We start from the raw sequence: 18,618 nt of genomic DNA, 5'->3' as shown, positions 1-18,618 counted from the left end.
CCTGATCATGTGTGGCCCGGGCGTTTCACTCTCTCCTGACTCTGGAAGTGGCCCCAGGTAGCACATGCATCTCTGTACCTCCTGCCACCATTTGCCACACGGCAGGCTCTGTCCAACACCACCTGTAACTGGGGCTTACTTGGTGTCCATATTAGAGGCCCCCGTCTGCCTTTCTCATTGTCTAACTCCATTCCCAGCAGGTGTTATCTGCCGGGCCCCTCAGAACTCCAGTTCCATGGGAGGAATCCTTTTAACACTGGAAACTCAGGGGAAGCTGCCATGGCCTGGGACTGGCCTGCTGTCTTCAGCTGTTTACACAACATTGGCTGGGTGGCCTGGCTAAGAATGAGGCCTGGGAGAAGGAGCCAAAAAGGGGTCTCAGTCAGAACCCCTGGGCGGGACGGGGGTACCGTTGAATCTGTCGATCGCCTCCTGTCGGAGGCCTCCGGTGATGCCACCATCAATCCTCTCATACTTGTAGCCTTCGTACTCCAGGAAGTCCTCCAGGAGATCCAGCATCTTGGTCATCTGCAGGTGAGATGGGCACGTGAGGAACTGCCAAGGAGCAAGGGGCCCCATGGGCCATGGGCAGGGACCCCGCCACAGCCAGGGGAGGGAGAGAGCCGCCTGCTAGGTGGGGACTCAGCTGGGTCCCAGGCAGGCCCAATGCAGGACTCTGGGGAAGAACAAAGCTTCCAACTTCACCCCGCGGAGCTAATCCATCCTCCTGCCCAGCTCCACAGCCACTCGCCTAAATCAGGGCTCTGACATGAGCCGCCCCTGCTCCCACCACACAGAACTAAGTTCCATCTTCTTGCCCCGTATTCAAGGCTCTGCTGGACTCGTGCTCCTTCACAGCCCCCAGCCATTCCAAACTACCTGACTCTCTTTCTGGAATACCCACCCCCTTACTGCCTAGGGAACACAAACATCACCTCTGTGATGTCTTCTCTGATTTCACTCCTCCCCATGGGAAAAGAAAGGCAGTCCCTTCTAAGCTCCCATGACCCCATGTAATTCCCTTTATTCTCGAGAGTTTAGCTGGATATAAAACTATCAGCACACATTTTCCCTCAGTGCATTGGAGATTTTGCCACGGTCCCTGCCACCTGTTGTTGTTAAGAAGACTGAGAACGATCTGGTTGCCCTTATTTTGTAGGTACTAGGTCTAAAGTACCTAGGGGTTCTAAAGCGTTTAAGGGTTCATTTATTTATATTTATCTTGCTTGGTACTCCAGAATGCACTCCAGATCTGAGACCTCACATCTCTCTCCAGGTCTGCAAACTCTCAACAAATCCAACTTCTTCACCACTTTTTCTCTTTTTTCTGCAACTCCAATTGGATGATTATTGGAGCATCTCAAGGTGTCTTCCATGTTCTCTCTGTTTTATCTTTGTCTCTGTACACTGCATTCTGGGGAAATGCCTCAGCACCAGGTTCCAATTCATCAATAAGTTCTCTTCAACAGTGTTCAGAGTCTGTCCAGTCGGTTGAAATGTTTTATCTCAATTTCATGCATGTTTCTATCCAGTTGTTCCTATTTCAGTTCTTCCTGCTTTTGCTTAATTTCTTCTTTATTTTAGGATGTCAATTACTCCATCATCTTTGAGGATCCTAAACACGTCTACGTAAAGTCTTTTCAGGCTATCCTATTCTCTCTCTCTCTCTTTCTCTCTCTTAAGAGACAGGTCTTGCTCTGTCACTCAGACTGGACTGAAGTGACAAGATCATAGCTCACTGCAACCCTGAACTCCTGGGCTCAAACAATCCTCCTGCCTCAACCTCCCAAGTCTCTGGGATTATAGGGTGAGCCACTGCACCCAGCCCCTATTTTCTTATTTGGATTCTATTTATTGCTTTGGGGGATGTCTCGGCATTCACTTTTGTATGGGTTTGGAATTGGGGTTCATAGGCTCATTTTGGGCAGGAGGGTCCCGTCTCTGCCACCTGCCCCGCGTGCACATTTCTGGAAGCTGTGTGGTTCCCATTACTCGGTATCTCAAGGCCTCTGACCAGACTTGCGTCTCATGTTCATACCGAGGTACTGGGGGGTGTGGATCCATCTCCACTCTAGCCCACTCCTTGGCTCAGCCGCTGGTCTCAAACTTGCCCTGCTTTCCAGCATTTTTTGCGCTGAAGCAGCCCAGCAGGGTGGCCTGGGGCTGCAGGCGGCGGACGCTGCTTTCAGTTGATGTTTGTGCACAAGGAGCCATGGCCCAGACTCTGGGTTTGAGCAAAGGGCCTGGCTCAGTCGGCCCACAAGAGGAGCATTTTTAGCCCCATGACCCTGTAGGATCATCACTGTGGCCTCCAACACAGAGCTGACCACAGGGTCAGGTACCTGTCCCTTGAGCTGTCTCCCACAGTAGATTGAGCAGCTTGAGGACAGGGACTAGATCACTGGTCCCTGCACCCATGTGCCAGCACACAGCCTGACTATGACAGACGCAAACAAAGGGATGGAGAAAGAAATGAACACACCTGAGCCGGCAGCCCCGCCTCCAAGCCAACAAGCCAGGTGCCAGTGGCCCCTCAGGGCCTATTGGAGAGAGGAGTTCCTCCCAACCATACCCCAGGGCCCCACCTTAATGAGAAACCAAGCTGCAGGGGAGGAGGGGGCTGTCTACCAGCCTGGACATGCAGACCAGAAGGGCAGGTGCGGGTAGATGCTGCTCTTTATGGCAAATGTGCTCCGAGCTCCTCAGCTGCATCATGCCAGAGCACGGGGGCATGACCCCTGACACACAGTCACGTGACCCGCACGGGAACGGCACTGGGTCCTGAGGGGTGCCGGCAAGTTTGCGCCCCCAAGCATCAGGGCAGGATGCTCTCTGCGGGGCAGGGCTGGGCAGGGGCAGCGCACCTGGGAGAAGATGAGCACACGGTGCCCCTCGTCCCGCAGTTTCTTCAGCATCTTCTGCAGCAGCATGAGCTTCCCTGAAGACTTGACCAGGGAGCTTCCATCGTAGGAGCCATTGGGCAAGACGGGGGCCTCCTGCAGACACAGCAGGAGGTGGGGCGTTGGCGGGCTCCCCTCTCTGGCTGCGCCAAAGGGGCCGCAGGGAACAGGCAAGTGCCAAGCAATGGGGTGATGGCCTGTCTGCCTGCTGAACATGAGGCCCACACCCGAGCCAGGCTCCACAGTGCGGGGTAGACCGTGGGTCCCATGTCCCTGGCTCCAGGCCCCCTGTTCCCAGGCAGGGCTCACAGCTGTGCCAGCCCTACCACAGCAGCGGGTTCCACGTTAAGCTCCCCAGCACCTACCAGAGTGGCCACAGGCGACCTTCCATGATGGCCAGGGAAACCTACCATGGTGGCATCGCCACAATGGCCAGGGGAACCTACCACAGCGGCCACAGGCACCTACCACCGCAGCCACAGGCACCTACCACAGCCGTCACAGGCACCTACCACGGCGGCCATGGAGAAGCTGTCATGATGGCCAGGGAAACCTACCACGGCAGCCACAGGGAAGAGGTAGGGGTGGTTGCAGCACTTCTTCAGGTCCATCATGATATTGAGCAGCGATACTTGGTTCCCGCCCCCCTTGGAGTTCAGCGCCTCAAAGTTTCGCGTGAGGATGAACTTGTAGTACTTCCTGCAGCAGGACACGAGGAAAGGCAGGCTGGGTCAGACCCACCTCCGAGAGGGCTCTCTCTGCTCTGCAGCGGGGCTGGAAGCTGGTGGCCAAGCACCCATTTACAGGGAGACCCAAGGGAACCCCAAGAGGTGAAGCCACCAGCCTGGAGTCCCCCTGCAAGTGACTGGGGGACACTGCTAGCACTCAGGTGGCCCAAACGCTTGTCACTAAAACCTGAGAAGAGGCCCCACGAAGAAAGTGTATGCAAAGCATGAGCCCAAGCCTCAGTGAGGCTGAAGAGCCCTCCACCCACGTGGGAAGTGACCCAGGAGAGCAGCCCAGGGGAAAGGGTGCACACAGGCTGCTCCTGGCTCAGCCCACCACTCACTTCTGCATCTGACTCAGCTCCACCCGGACAATGAGCTCAGTCTTGGCTGGCATGTTCTTGAACACGTCAGCCTTGAGCCGCCTGAGCATGTGCGGCCCCAGCAGGTCATGTAGCTTCTTGATCTGGTCTTCCTTGGAGATGTCAGCAAACTCCTCCAGGAAGCCCTCCAGGTTGCTGCAACAAAAAGCTGGGATAACAGCCAGGAGCAGAGGACCGGGGCAGGGGAGGCAGGGTGCAGAGCACCCAACCCATGTAGGCTGGCTGGCTGGTGAACCAGGGAGCCCTGGCATTGCCCTGGGTATCGTCTCAATTTCTGTCTAAGCCTTGTCGCCTCTACACATCACAGCCCTCTTTTCCTCAGCCACACTGGACACCTTTCCATCCTCAAAACCGTCCAGGACAGGAGCTCTCTATTACCCAGACAATAGATGAGGAAACTGAGTCTGATGAGTGCCCAAGCTGATACAGTACAGCTTTGCCAAAACCTCCCCACAAATCTACATCTCCTGGTGGCTCACGCCCGTAATCCCAACACTTTGGGAGGCCAAGACGGGCAGATCACCTGAGGTCGGGAGTTCGAGACCAGCCTGGCCAATATGGTGAAACCCCATCTCTACTAAAAATATACAAAAATTAGCTGGGCCTGGTGACACATGCCTGTAATCCCAGCTACTCAGGAGGCTGAGTCAGGAGAATCGCTTGAACCCAGGAGGCGGAGGTTGCAGTGAACTGAGATCAAGCCACTGCACTCTGGCCTGGGCCACAGAGCGAGACTGTTTCTTAAAAAAAAAAACAAAAAACTACATCTCCTGATTCCAAAATCGACACACTGCTCCCTGAACGCCCCATTCTGAGCAGGCAAGTGGAGGTAGGTGAAGATGAGGAGGCTGGGCAGTGGGTTCCGGCCACCTGGGAGCTTGCCTCTGCCTCCACCACGGTTGCCCATGTGAGTCACTGGGGTCTCAGCAGAGGGAAAGGAACTTGCCAGGGGAGTGCAGGCAGGGACAGTAGTCCAGGAGGAGCCCTGGGTAGTCTAGGGCAGAGCTAAGGAAGAGTCGTGGTATTAGCAGCGGTTGATATTTACCAAATACTCCCATGTACCCACGCCACCCACCCCAACACCCTGCTTCTGCAGGAGGTCAAAGCAGGGACGTCGCTAACACTCCCAGTTTACTGATGAGGAAGAAATGGCCGAGCAGGTCTCACAGCCAGGATGGGCTATTGATCTGTCTTCACTGGGGCCACCCCAGCCCCACCACCACCTCCCTGGCTGGATCCAGGTGACTCACTTGAACCTCTCCGGAGTCAGGAAGTTGAGGAGATGGAACAGCTCCTCCAGGTTGTTCTGAAGGGGAGTCCCTGTCAGCAGCAGCTTGTAATCAATTTTGTAGCTGTTTAAGACCCTAAAAAACTGAAGGGAGGAGAGGGGGGCCCATCAGGGGGCTCTGGGCGGCCCCTCACCCTGGGCAGCTCTGGGGTCTGGCGGCTGGCACCACCTACCTTGGACTGGTTGTTCTTGAGGCGGTGGGCCTCATCTACCACCAGGCAGGCCCACTCAATGGAGCCCAGGATGGCCTGGTCGATGGTGATGAGCTCATAGGAGGTGAGCAGCACATGGAATTTGATCTGCACTTCTTTCTGGAGAAAAGAGGGGCATTGGGGAGGAGACAGCTGGGAGCTGAGCGGATCACAGTCCCAGGAGACAAACAGCCAAGAAGGAGGTGTGCACAGGAACACACAAAGGCTCCAGGGAGCCCTGGGCTGGCCAGCCTAGCACCAGAGGGGCAGATGCTGGCCACCAAGCAGAGGGGCATCAACTGAGGCCCAGAGCATAGCCCTGAGAGAGGGTGGTGTGGACGACAAGAAACGGCCTCCGCTCGTAACACCACCAGTGAGACAGGGTCTTACTCTCATCCCCCAGCCTGGAGTACAGTGGCACGATCACAGCTCACTTGCAACCTTCACCTCCCAGGTGAGGTGGCTTCAGCAATCCTCCCACCTCAGCCTCCCGGGTAGCTGGGACTGCAGGCACGCATTACCAGACCTAGCTAATTTTTGTATTTTCGTAGAGACAGGGTTTCACCATGTTGCCAAAGCTGGTCTCAAACTTCTGAACTCAAGTGAACCGCCCGCCTCGACCTCCCAAAGCGTTGGGATTACAGGCATGAGCCACCTCAACCAGCCCTGGCTCCGGGCTTACTCCTTCCTTTCCACTCTCACCTCATCCTAACAAAACATGAGCTCAACTGTGTCCTTTATCCCCCACTGCCCCCAGGGTTATTTTTGTTTTTTGGAGAGAGGAGATCTCACTATGTTAACCAGGCTGGTTTCAAACTCCTGGCCTCAAGCAATTCTCCTGCCTCAGTCTCCCAATGTACTGGGAATACAGGCATGAGTCACCACACCTGGCCTTTTATCCCTATGTAAAGCTAATGGGGCCTCAGGCTGGAGCACTCTCTCAGGTCCCTGTGGCTAATAAATGGCAGAGCCAAGACATGAACAGAGAAATGGACCCTGCACTTGGGGTTTAATGCCTTGAGGTTGCTGATTTGAAATATTAATTTCAAATTATTGTTCAATTTGTGTTTTGCAACAAATATCCCAGGGACAGTGGAGTGTAGGCTGGAGACGTGGAGCCTCCCTGGGACAGGTTCTCATTCCCCTGCTCCCCTGCCCCTGCCTGGTGACCGCTGTCCCCCTACGCCCCCTGGTGGGGGCCTGGGCCTGGGTACTGGTGGGGAGGGGAAGCCAGGCACACGGTCTATGCACCAAGTTCCAGGACAGGGCCTGGTGCCTGTGAGGGTCTGCACTCTCCCAGTGAGGATCCCCACACCTGAAGGAACACGACTTTAAAAAGCAAATTTAGGCCAGGCACAGTGGCTCGCGCCTATAATCCCTGCACTTTGGGAGGCTAAGGTGGGAGGATTACTTGAGGCCAGGACTTTGAGACCAGCCTGGCCAACAGAACGAATCCCCGTCTCTACTAAAAAATACAAAAATCAGCCAGGCATGGTGGTGGACATCTGTAGTCCCAGCTACTCAGGAGGCCAAGGCAGGAGAATCACTTTAACCCAGGAGGCGAAGGTTGCAGTGAGTCGAGATCACACCACTGCACTCCAGTCTGGGTGACAGAGTGAGACTCTGTCTCCAAAAAAAAAAAAAACCAAATGTAAAACACCTTGGCATGTTGACAGACAGACCACAGAAGAAAGGAAAAAGCTGCTTTCCTGCGAGCCCTGCTCTTTCATTTTGCATTGGGCCCCCCCAGTGATGCAGGCCTGTCCTGTCCTGCACCAAACCTGCCTCTCCCAGCAGCCCACATGCCTGTGAGAGAGCAGAGAGGGCCAAGGATGTCGTGCAGCACAGGCTTTGCCCACACGTGGCACCTGGGTTTACACACAATCTTTTAGCCTCGGTCTCCTCGCCTATCTAGGTGAAGAATGCTATGAGAACTCAAAGAGCTACGTCTGTTCCTCAAAAAATCAAAAATAGAATTACCATATGATCCGGCAGTTCCACTTCTGGGTGTATACCCAAAAGAAGTGAAAGCAGGGACCCAAAGCGGTATTTACACACCCATATTCCTTTCCATCAGCATTACTGACGATCACCAAAAGCCAGAAGCAACTCAAGTGCCCATCACCAGATGAACACATCAACAAAACGTGGTCTATCCACGTGATGGGATGTTCTCCAGCCTTGGAAGGAAATTCTGACCCGTGCTACAACATGTATGAACCTCAAGGACATTCTGCTCAGTGAAATGAGCCAGTCGCAAAATGACAGATGCTTCCCGATTCTACTCATATGAAGTACCCAGAGTAGTCAACCCCGTGCAGACAGACAGACAGTAAACTGGTGGCTGCCAGAGGCTGCAGGTGGTGGGGATGTTCATGTTTAATGGGGACAGAGTTTCTATCCTGCAAGATGAAAAGAGTGCTGGAGATTGGTTGCATAACAATGTGAATGTACTTAACACTATTGAACTGGTTTTTTTTTTGGTTGGTTTGTTGTTGCTGTTGTTGAGACGGAATTTAGCTCTTGTCGCCCAGGCTGGAGTGCAATGGCGCGACCTCGGCTCACTGCAACCTCTGCCTCCCAGGTTCAAGCAATTCTCCTGCCTCAGCCTCCTGAGTAGCTGGGATTACAGGTGTGCACCAGCATGCCTGGCTAATTTTTGTATTTTTAGTAGAGATGGGGTTTCACCGTGTTGGCCAGGCTAGTCTCAAACTCCTGACCTCAGGTGATCCATCCGCCTTGGCCTCCCAAAGTGCTGGGATCACAGGCATGAGCCACTGTGCCTGGCTGTTTTTTTTTTGTTTTTGTTTTTGTTTTAAGAGACAGAGTCTCGCCGGGCGCGGTGGCTCAAGCCTGTAATCCCAGCACTTTGGGAGGCCGAGACGGGCGGATCACGAGGTCAGGAGATCGAGACCATCCTGGCTAACACGGTGAAAACCCGTCTCTACTAAAATATACAAAAAATTAGCCGGGCGAGATGGCGGGCGCCTGTAGTCCCAGCTACTCGGGAGGCTGAGGCGAGAGAATGGTGTAAACCCGGGAGGCGGAGCTTGCAGTGAGCTGAGATCCGGCCACTGCACTCCAGCCTGGGCGACAGAGCGAGACTCTGTCTCAAAAAAAAAAAAAAAAAAAAAAAAAAAGAGACAGAGTCTCACTATGTTGTCCAGGCAAGAGTGCAACAGCTGTTCACAGACACAATCATGGCGCACTCCAGCCTCGAACTCCTGGGCTCAGGCAATCCTCCTGCCTCAGCCTCCCAAGTAGCTAGGACTACAGGTGCACACCACCATGCCCAGCTGAACTGTACTCTTAAAAATGGTTAGGATGGTAAGTTTTACATTATGTGTATTTTACCACAACTTTTAACAATAAAATAATTAAACAGTAAATATAATAGAAGAGCCAAATCAGCGAAGTGCCTGGCACACAGCAGGGTCCCAGCATGGCTCAGGGGAGGTTCTTTTTGTGTCTAATGACCGGGGCTCATCCATCTACAAAGTCACCTGTGGGATCATTGATTCATTCATTCATTCAACAGTTTCTGAGCATTTCTAAGAGCCACAGCTGCCAGCAGACAGTGGAGGAGGCCGACATGAGGGACTCGGAGGTCCTGTGAGAGGATCTGCCAGCCAACAAGGCTGTAGCACTGACATTTTCTAGGGGCCAATGGCTGCAAGTCCTCGCTCCTCAATGTGGAGTGTTTAGAAATGCAGAGGCTAGGCCGGGCGCCGTGGCTCACGCCTATAATCCCAGCACTTTGGGAGGTCGAGGCGAGCGGATCATGAGGTCAGGAGATCGAGACCATCCTGGCTAACACAGTGAAACCCCATCTCTACTAAAAATACAAAAAATTAGCCAACCGTGGTGGCGGGCACCTGTAGTCCCAGCTACTCGGGAGGCTGAGGCAGGACAATGGCGTGAACCCAGGAGGCGGAGCTTGCAGTGAGCCAAGATTGCGCCACTGCACTCCAGCCTGGGCTACAAAGCAAGACTCCATCTCAAAAAAAAATAAAAATGCAGAGGCTCAGGCCAGGCATGGTGACTCACGCCTATAATCCCAGCACTTTGGGAGGCCGAGGTAGGCGGATCATGATGTTAAGAGATCAAGACCATCCTGGCCAACATGTGAAACCCGGTCTCTACTAAAAATACAAAAAGTGGCTGAGTGTGGTGGCACGCGCCTGTAGTCCCAGCTACTCGGGAGGCTGAGGCAGATGAATCGCTTGAACCTGGGAGGCAGAGGTTGCAGTGAGCCAAGATCGCACCACTGCACTCCAGCCTGGCGACAGAGTGAGACTCCATCTCAAAAAAAAAAAAAAAGAAAAAGAAATGCAGAGGCTCGGGCCCCACCCCAGCACTGCTGGGTTACAGACTGTGCTTTAACAAGACCTCGTAGGGTTCACGGCACCATGAGACCTCGTGCTTACTAACTCACTTGACTCTGTGGGGTGTGTCTGTTAACTCCATTTTGCTGAGAAAACACTGAGGCCCAGAGAGGCCACGTGATTTGCCCAAAGTCACACAGCTGGTGCACTGCATTGAATAGTGTCCCCCCAACATTCATGTCCACCCAGAAGCTCTTTTGGAAATAGGGTCTTTGCAGATATAATTAGTTATCTGGGCATGGTGGCTCAATGCCTATAATCCCCATGCTTTGGAAGGCTGAGGCAGGAGGATCGCTTGAGCCCAGGAGTACAAGACCAGCGTGAGCAACATAACGGAGACCCCATCTCTACAAAAGCTTTGAAAGTTAGCTGGGTGTGGTGGTGTGTCCCTGTAGTCCCAGCTCCCAGAGGTCAAGGCTGCAGTGAGCTATGATCACATCACTGCACTCTAGCCTGGGTGACAGAGTAAGACCCTGTCTCAAAATAATAATAATAGTAATAGTAATAATAATAATAATAGGCTGAGTGTGGTGGCTCGCACTTGTAATCTTAACAATTTGGGAGGCCAAGGCGGCAGATTGCCTGAGCTTAGGAGCTCAAGACTACCTGGGCAACATGGCGAAACCCCGTCTCTACTAAAATACAAAAAATTCGCTGGGCATGGTGGCATATGCCTGCAATCCAAGCTACTCTGGAGGCTGAGGCATGGGAATTGCTTGAACTCGGACGCGGAGGTTGCAGTGAGCTGAGATCATGCCATACTGCACTCCAGCCTGAGTGGCAGAATGAGACTCCGTCTCATAATAATAGTCATAATAATAATTAGTTGGGGCCAGGCACAGTGGCTCACTCCTGTAATCCCAGCACTTTGGGAGGCCGAGAAAGGCAGATCACTTGAGCTCAGGAGCTCAAGACCAGCCTGGCCAACATGGTGAAACCCGTCTCCACCAAAAAATACAAAATTAGCCCCAGTATGAATGACGTCTTTACAGGATGAGAAACAGACACAAAGGGGAAAACCCCATGTGCTAACAGAGGCAGAAACTGACTGGACGGCTGCAGACCAGTGAACTCCTGCCGCCACCAGGAGGCTGGAAGGAGGAAGGGAGGGTCCTCCCCTAGAGCCTTCAGAGGCACGCTGCCCTGCCTTCACCTTGATTTCCAACCTCCAGCCTCCAGAACTGTGACTGAATACATCTCTGCTGTTTGAAGCCACCCCGTCTGTGACACTTGGTTACAGGAGCCCCAGAAAACTGACATGGCGGTAACTCAGCCTCTAGGACAAGTCCTTCAGAGTCTGCCAGCCTCAGTAGCCCTCCCAGGCTGAGGGACCCCAAAGGAGTGCAGGGCACCTGGGGTCCCTGAACCAGACCCAGGGTCTTCCTACCGTCCTTCGGATGGCGAGCCCTCACCTTCATCCGGAACACCTTCTTCCCACTCCGAATGGCGTTGTCCTCAAAGGAAAACTCGTTCTCCCGGATCACTGAGCGGCTCTCCTTGTCCCCCGTGTAGGTCACCACATAGAAGTCGGGCGCCCACATCTCAAACTCGCGTTCCCAGTTGATGATGGTGGAGAGGGGCGCACTGACCAGGTAGGGCCCCTTGGAGTGGCCCTGGAGAAAGAGGCCAATGCCGTGAGACCAGCTGCCCTTGGCCAGGACTGGCCACCCCTCCTGGCCACCTGCCCCGCCTGCCCACCTCCTTGTAGAGGGAGTAGAGGAACACGATGGTCTGCACCGTCTTGCCCAGACCCATCTCATCGGCCAGGATGGTGTCAGTGCCCTGCGCCCAGGAGAAGCGCAGCCAGTTGAGGCCCTCCAGCTGGTACGGGTGCAGCGTGCCGCCTGTGGAGTCGATGTACCACGGCTGCTTGTCGAACTTGACCGTGGGCTGCAGGGGAGGCAGCGGTTCAGACACGCCCTAGATCCTGGGCCACCAGAGTCCACGCTACAGACCTTTGCACATGCAATTCCTTCTGCCTGGAACACTCTTCCCTCTCCTGTCTGTCTTCCTAACTCCTCTCCAGTTCTTGGATGGAACACCTCTTCCTCTAGGAAGCCCTCCCTGACTCCCAGCCTGGCTGAAGGGCTCCCGCAGTGTCCTCCCATGGCAGCGCTGTACTTCTCCTATCAGGGAAATTTCCCAACTGTTGAATTCTCTGACTTTGAGCCCAGGTTGTCATCACCACCTGGGTCCTGCTCACTGCCTCCTCTTGAGCACCATCCAGGGCCTGGGACATGTGGTCACTTACTATTTTTTGGATGAACAACAAAACGAACGTCTATCTGGGGCATTCTCACGCCCCCAGTAACTGGCTCCTCTGCATTTGACATTTGCTTTTTTTTTTTTTTTTTTTTTTTGAGACTGAGTCTCTGTTGCCCAGGCTGGAGTGCAGTGGCACGATCATGGCTCACTGCAGCCTCAATTTCCTGGATTCAAGGGATTCTCCTACCTCAGCCTCCCTAGTAGCTGGGACCACAAGCACGGCACCATGCCTGGCTAATTTTTAAATTTTATGTAGAGGTGGGATCTCACTATGTTGCCTCAAACTTCCAGGTTCAAGCGGCCCTCCCACCCCAGCCTCCCACGGTGCTAGGATTACAGGCATGAGCCACCACGCCCAGCCCATTTGCCTCTGGATCCTGCTCAAGGTCACTGGCCCCATGCAGTCCTCCCAATGGACCAGGCCCATCTGCCTTTCCTCGGCATCTGACAGGCGCCTGATAGTCCCAGGCCAGGCCCTCTGTGTTCTGTGGATACCCGCCAAGGGCCCCTAGAAGACAGTGTGTCTTCTGAAACAGATGCCCAGGGCTCTTGGGCCCTCGTCTCCTCAGGGCCAACCCAGGGCCAGGCGCTAGTGGACACCCAGAGAGCTCTGCTGAGTGAGTGGGGTCTCCTCCCAGGTGAGAGTGGTGTGCAAGCAGCGTGTCAGCAGCAGTGCTATGAGGGGCCTTGCAGCTGTCCTAGCCTACGTGGGCATGACACTGTCTGCATAAGCCAAAAGGGCCCAAGGAAACGTCCCTTTGAGAACATACACCCCCTGCACATTCAAGTCTGGGGTGGGCAGGCCCTGGCAACCCCACCCACTGCTGCCCCCCAACAACTCACGTCCACAATGGGCGTGTCCGGCGGCTTCTCCTGCTTGTCGTCCCTCAGCTTCTTGCCCTTCTTGAGCAGCCTCTTGGGCAGCCTGGTGTCTTCCCCCAGCATCAGCTCCCTAGGAAAAGGCATAGCATGTAAGTGAGTAAGGCTCAGCCCAGGAGCAGACCCCAGCAGCCTGTGCCCAGCAGCCGGATCCCTGCGCCCACCTGTGGCCCCAGTAGGCCTGCTTGAGGTTGTCGTAGTAGGGGATGTCGATGTCATCGATCTCCCAGGTGCACTGGTCATAGGGCAGGTCTTTCCACTTGATCAGGTAGTGCACATCCCCCTTTTTGTCAAAGCTGCAACACAGTGAACAGATGTGGGTCGCTCAGGGCGCCACAGCACGGGTTTGATGAACCTCCCAGGATGCAGAGGCACTCACACCCAGGGTCGCCTCGGATGCTGGGCCCAGCCAGGAGGAGGGGATGAAGGCAGAAGCTCCAGGGAGGTACAGCGGCTTGCCTGGGGCCACACAGCGAATGAGAGGGGGACGGGGCAGAGCCAGAGAGGGACACGGAGGCCAGCTAACAGAGGAGCAACCAGCCAGCCAGCCTCCCGCATCCTGTGCAGCCTCTGTGGCAGGGATGAATCCCATTGGTCACGGGATCTGGATTTTCACAGGAGTTCTGGATTTCTGAGTTGGAAAGTTCTCTTTCCTGCCAATGGACTCAGTTTTCTAACTTAAAATATGGGGAGGACTCGTGCAGTGGCCATGCAGGGTGAGGAGCTGTCTCTGCAAAGTAGATAAGGACGCAATTCCTGCATGTGAGGCGGTCTCCTCCGGGGACACAAGGACCCAGTGGCCAAGCCCAGCAGCACACAGCTTGATTCTGGCCACTGGGAGGGTCCTCAGGGCCTCCCACCCGCCCAGGCTAAGGCAACCAGGCCAGAGGAGTGCTGCAGGGCTGGGCCGGGGCATGGCTACCCCACACAGCAGTGCCGAGGAGGCACACAGACCCGGTGGGCAGCGGCTGCTGTGGGCCTGGGGGCCATAAAGAGAAAGACCAATCCCCAGTTACCACAGAAACCGATGTTTGTTTGTTTTCCAATACATAATTGATTGTTTTGCAGACTGGGGGAATAAATCCAGGGGAGAGTCACCTGTCCCACTTTGGAGCAGAGAGAAAAACTACCATGTACATTTCTAGCATGCAATTTAGTAAAGGTAGAAAACCGTTGGTCATTTCATTGCTGGGCTCAGGTTCCCACAGGAACTGACCCTTGAAGGTCATTCTCAGGAAGGTCTGGGGAGGAAAAACGTGGGTGTCCCATAGTTGAAAGGGCAGCTTTTACAAATTCCGCGCCCCTCCTTCTGAAGACTGCCCACAGCCAGCCTCTGGCAAGCTCCGGTCACCTGTGCAGCAGCCTGTTCCCTACAAGGGCCTCAAAGCCCAGCAGTTGGGAGCCAGGACTGAAATCTGAACATCTGGCTCAGGCTCTTAACCTCTGCTCTACCCAACAGCTGCCTGAAGCCAGAAGCACTGAGTGGCAGAGGCCACCGATCCTAAGCCCCTCAAAGGCAGAGGCCACGGGGTAGCCAGGTTGGGGAGCATAAGCTCCAAGCTGCCACCACACAGCAGGTACTCTGGGCCCCACCCCAAGGCCCATCTGCCAGCCACCACCAGTTCTCAAGCCCTTAAACTCAAGAATCAGCAGGAGTTCCCATCACCCACCAAATCAAAACCAAAGCCCGCAGGCCTCCTGCCCCTGGCTCTTTGTCCCACCTCCTGCAGCCTCTGATTGCTAAGGCATCCCCAGGAATTGCCAGACTGCTCCAGGAAGAGCTGCTGCTGGGGCACTGGGGGGTGCAACAGTGGCTAAGAAAGTAGGTCCTGCAGTCAGAAAGCATGGGGTTCAAATCCCAGCTCCACTCCGTGGCTGTGTGATTCTGGCAAGTGACTTCACCTTGCTGTGCCTATTCTCACATCAGTAAAACAGAGGTAAAAGAAAGACGCCTCTCTCCCAGTAGGCAGTGCTCAGTACAGCCAGCTACTATTACAAACGTGGGGGAGATGTGGACATACCCCCATACCTCAGGCCTCCCGCGTCCTCAGAACCCTCCTGCTGGTATCAAGCACTAACCCAGCACGAGGGTCCCGACCCCCCAAGGGTGTGAACAGGTGTGCATGAGTGTGCAGGCATGCATGGGACGGCCCCTCCAGCAGGTCAGGCAGATCTCCAGCACTGGGAGCCCTAGGCCCCTTCCTTGTGCCCCTGCTGTGCCCACATGTGGTTCTGCACAGCAGCCCCAAAGCAAGGGTCCTGGTGTCCTGCCCTGCACCATTTTACAGAGCAAAGGAGCCGATGCAGCCCAGCCCCAGTGACGCGCAGGGAGGGTAGCCAGCTGCAGGCACACACCTATGGTTCAGGATTCGGTGAATCATCATCCACTCTGGCTTGATGCCATAGCGGTAGAAGCGCTCCTCCATCTTGGCGTAGAGGGGGTCCTTGCTCTTCCTCTTCTCGCTCTTGCCGTCCTCATCCCCAGAGCCGTAGTCAAAGGGGGGCGGCTCATCCATGTCATTCTTTCTTTGGTAGTTGCGATACATCACCGTGTGGTACAGCTCCAGCTGCTCACAGACGGGCACGAGCCACAGAAAGGGGATGAGCCATGGCCCTCTGCGTCTCCCTACCCAGCTCCCCTAGCCCCAGCCCCGGTCCCAGGCAGGACAATCCTCCCGCTCAGCACCACCCCAACTCCCAATGGCACCCCTCAGTCAGAGGTGCTTCAGCCCCTTCCCGCCAGCCCGGGAGGGTCCAGGGCTCATCAGGTCCTGGGCCTTGGCACAGCCACCCTGCCAGCACTCACCTGTAGCTCCTTCACCCAGGAGCAGTGCCAGTAGGACAGCCCTGCCCACTTGACAAAGAACTCTCTCTCAGGGATGCCCTCCAGGGGCTTGGGTGGAGGGAGGCTGGGCTCCACGTCAGGCCCAGGCAGCCCCACCATGAAGGGGGCAGGGGGCTCCGTCCACCTCCAGTGTAGAATCCTCTGGACTTTGCCCTTCAGTGGGGGGCACTGTGGACAGAGAAGGGTCCCCACGGTGGGGCTCAGCTGCAGGGCCCCGCCCTGAGGCTCCCATGACAGCAGGCTGCCACGCAGGCTCCCTCTCATCAGTGCCACTGTCCCCAGGTCAGAACAGCACCACCGTGACGCCATGACATCATGACCCCGTCCTCAGGAGCCGCATGGGTCATGCACACAGGAGACAGGCAGTGGGGGTCTGGGAGGCCACGTGGCCCTTTCACTCAGTGGTAAACTCATTGGCACCCAGAATATCCGAGCCAGGGTAGGTAAGACTGCCATGTGCACATGACAGAGGGGGAAACTGAGGCCCACTCAGCAAGGGACAGCAGAGCAGGGAGCAGAATATGAAGTTCTGGACTTCCCCTACCTTAGGTCTTCCCATTGCCCCCTGAAAAGAGGTCACATCATTGTGTGACCCCCAAGCACCCAGGGAGCATGAGCCCCATGCTGGAGCTCAGGGACACGGCAGCCCCCCATCCGCCATCCCTCACCCGGGGCAGGGCTGCACCCAAGCACTGTGCGTCTAGGCTGGGACAATGAGGCCCCATTTCTGACAGCCCACAGACACACGGGCCCTGACCGATGTTAGGGTGACAGTGAGCTGCTGGCTGGCAAAGGTGGGCCCTGAGATGGGTGGGAGCAGCCTTGGCCTTCCAAGGAGGCGGTGCTGAGCCTGGCTAGACAGGGTCAGGGGTGACTGATTCGGGGAGACAGCTCTGTTGGGGACAGCAGGTCCCAGCTCTGCTACTATCTGTCCTCGGAAACTTGTCCAAGCCTACTGAGCCTGCTTTCCCATCTGTAAAATGGCCCACCCCTTCCTTCACCTACCAGGTTTGTGGTGCCACATCACACCTGAAGGCACTCTGGAGGTGCAAGGTACACCACACAGCCAGCCTTCCTTTGGCCTTGGTGACAGCAAAGGCCAAGAGGCAGAGAAGGAGGAGGACATGGGAGGCAGGAAAGGCTCCTCCACTGGCTCTAGGGGGAGTGGAAGAGGGGACCCTCCCACCCCCATCCCAACTCCTCAGGGAAGAAGCTGAGAGGAACTCCACTCCTGCCTCCCTCCCATCCCCAGGGCCTTCCATGAATCCTAGGAAAGCACAGAAGGCTGCACCCCTCAAAAGGGTCCTCCCCTGACCCCGACACAGACACAGACATGTATGCGTGCAGATGCACGCACACACACACACACACACAACACAAGCCCAAATGCACACGGGACAGCCCAGGGCTAAAGGCAGCACAGCCCAGGACCTGAGGGGTGGGGGATCTGGCACCCCGGGGTGCAGGGCAGACAGCTCAGAGCAAGGGGCCTTCCGATGTCTACTGTGATTGGGGGGTGAGGGATGGGGGTGCCCCTCTTCCTGCAGAAACTGATGCTCTGGCTCTAGGAGCCTCCTACCCTCTCCCTATCCCCAGCCTCGGAACAGGAGCCAGGTCTGGGGTGGCTCCAGGGACCTGAATCTGAGGGGACAGTTTGGCCCTTGTGTGGCCTTAGGCAGGTCACTCTGCTTCCCTGAGCCTCAGTTTTCTCATCTGAAAAGGAAATAACAAAATGCGTGGTGCCAGAATATTCAGTAATGTTAAAGGATACTATGATGGATGTGGAGTCCTTGCAGAACACGTGGTCACTGAACAGTGGTCGTGGTATTGGCATGATCACCACAGACCTGCCTGCCTTTCCCTAACACTCATGCCTCGCGTCTCTACTGGGGTCAGACGCGGAGCGGGACGCCAGGAAGCTAGAGTGGGCGTGGCCTCGAGCGGCGTGGGCGGAGCTTTGCGGGATCGGCTACCGAGGCGGGTCCGGAGCCGGCAGGGGCGGGGCCTTTTGAGGAGGGCAGACCTTCCCCCTGGGGGCGGGGCCTGTTCCTGGGGTGGGGCGGGGCGTCCGGCGCAGGGCGGGCGGAACACTCACAGTACAGCGCGGGCAGAGCCATTCACCGTTTGGGATCTCGGGCAGCGGCGGGTTGAGGCAATGCAGGTGGTAGGAGGAGGGGCAGGCATCGCAGCAGAGCAGCTCGCCCCCGTCCTTGCACACGCGGCAGAACTCCATGTGATCGTCCTCCTCCTCCTCGCAGCCGCCCTCCTCCTCTTCGTCGTCGTCCTTCGGCTCCCACTGGATCCCCTCCTTCTCCTGGGGGAGGAGGCCAGGTGGAGGCACCCTGGGCGGGGACCCGCTGCACCAGGGCTCGACTCCCTCCCTCCCCCACAGCACCTCCCCGCATTCTGCCCCCAAATGAGGGCACAGGGGTGGGGGAGCCAGGCGTGGCCCCGCTCCCAGCCCAGGGCTCTGCCAAGGCTTACACAGTGGGGGCAGCTCCACTTGCCCTCTGGAGCCTTCTCCAGCTCTGGGTCCAGGCACACGAGATGGTAGGCCCTCGGGCAGGTGTCGCACAGGATGATCTCCCCACCTTGCTGGCACACCTCACAGTAATCCTGGTGGTCTGTCTCATAGCCGTCACCATCATCAACTAAGGTAGGGGAGAGGCAGTCATGGAAGGCCTCATCCGCACTCCCAGAACACAACCAACTGCACCGCCCCAGGCCAGACAGGCACAGAGTAGATGCATGGATAGG

The 18,618-nt window shown here is 56.0% G+C and overlaps 1 protein-coding gene across 1 annotated transcript in view; it reads right to left on the bottom strand.

Annotated features, from left to right (window-relative positions):
- Positions 1 to 18,618, bottom strand: part of CHD5 (chromodomain helicase DNA binding protein 5) — an 82,233-nt gene that overhangs the window by 31,819 nt on the left and 31,796 nt on the right. Inside the window, 14 exon segments of the mRNA XM_033228610.1 lie at positions 411 to 528; positions 2,865 to 2,996; positions 3,458 to 3,599; positions 3,970 to 4,143; positions 5,259 to 5,380; positions 5,470 to 5,607; positions 11,285 to 11,485; positions 11,571 to 11,762; positions 12,981 to 13,089; positions 13,181 to 13,312; positions 15,372 to 15,583; positions 15,823 to 16,029; positions 17,957 to 18,175; positions 18,346 to 18,512. Coding sequence (XP_033084501.1) covers positions 411 to 528; positions 2,865 to 2,996; positions 3,458 to 3,599; positions 3,970 to 4,143; positions 5,259 to 5,380; positions 5,470 to 5,607; positions 11,285 to 11,485; positions 11,571 to 11,762; positions 12,981 to 13,089; positions 13,181 to 13,312; positions 15,372 to 15,583; positions 15,823 to 16,029; positions 17,957 to 18,175; positions 18,346 to 18,512 — 2,265 coding nt within the window.

Source organism: Trachypithecus francoisi, unplaced genomic scaffold (genome assembly GCF_009764315.1).
Source record: "Trachypithecus francoisi isolate TF-2019V2 unplaced genomic scaffold, Tfra_2.0 Lachesis_group12, whole genome shotgun sequence".
In the NCBI taxonomy this organism is placed as follows: domain Eukaryota; kingdom Metazoa; phylum Chordata; class Mammalia; order Primates; family Cercopithecidae; genus Trachypithecus; species Trachypithecus francoisi.
Note: the sequence above shows the minus strand (reverse complement) of the source record. Positions and strands in the feature narration are given on the sequence as shown.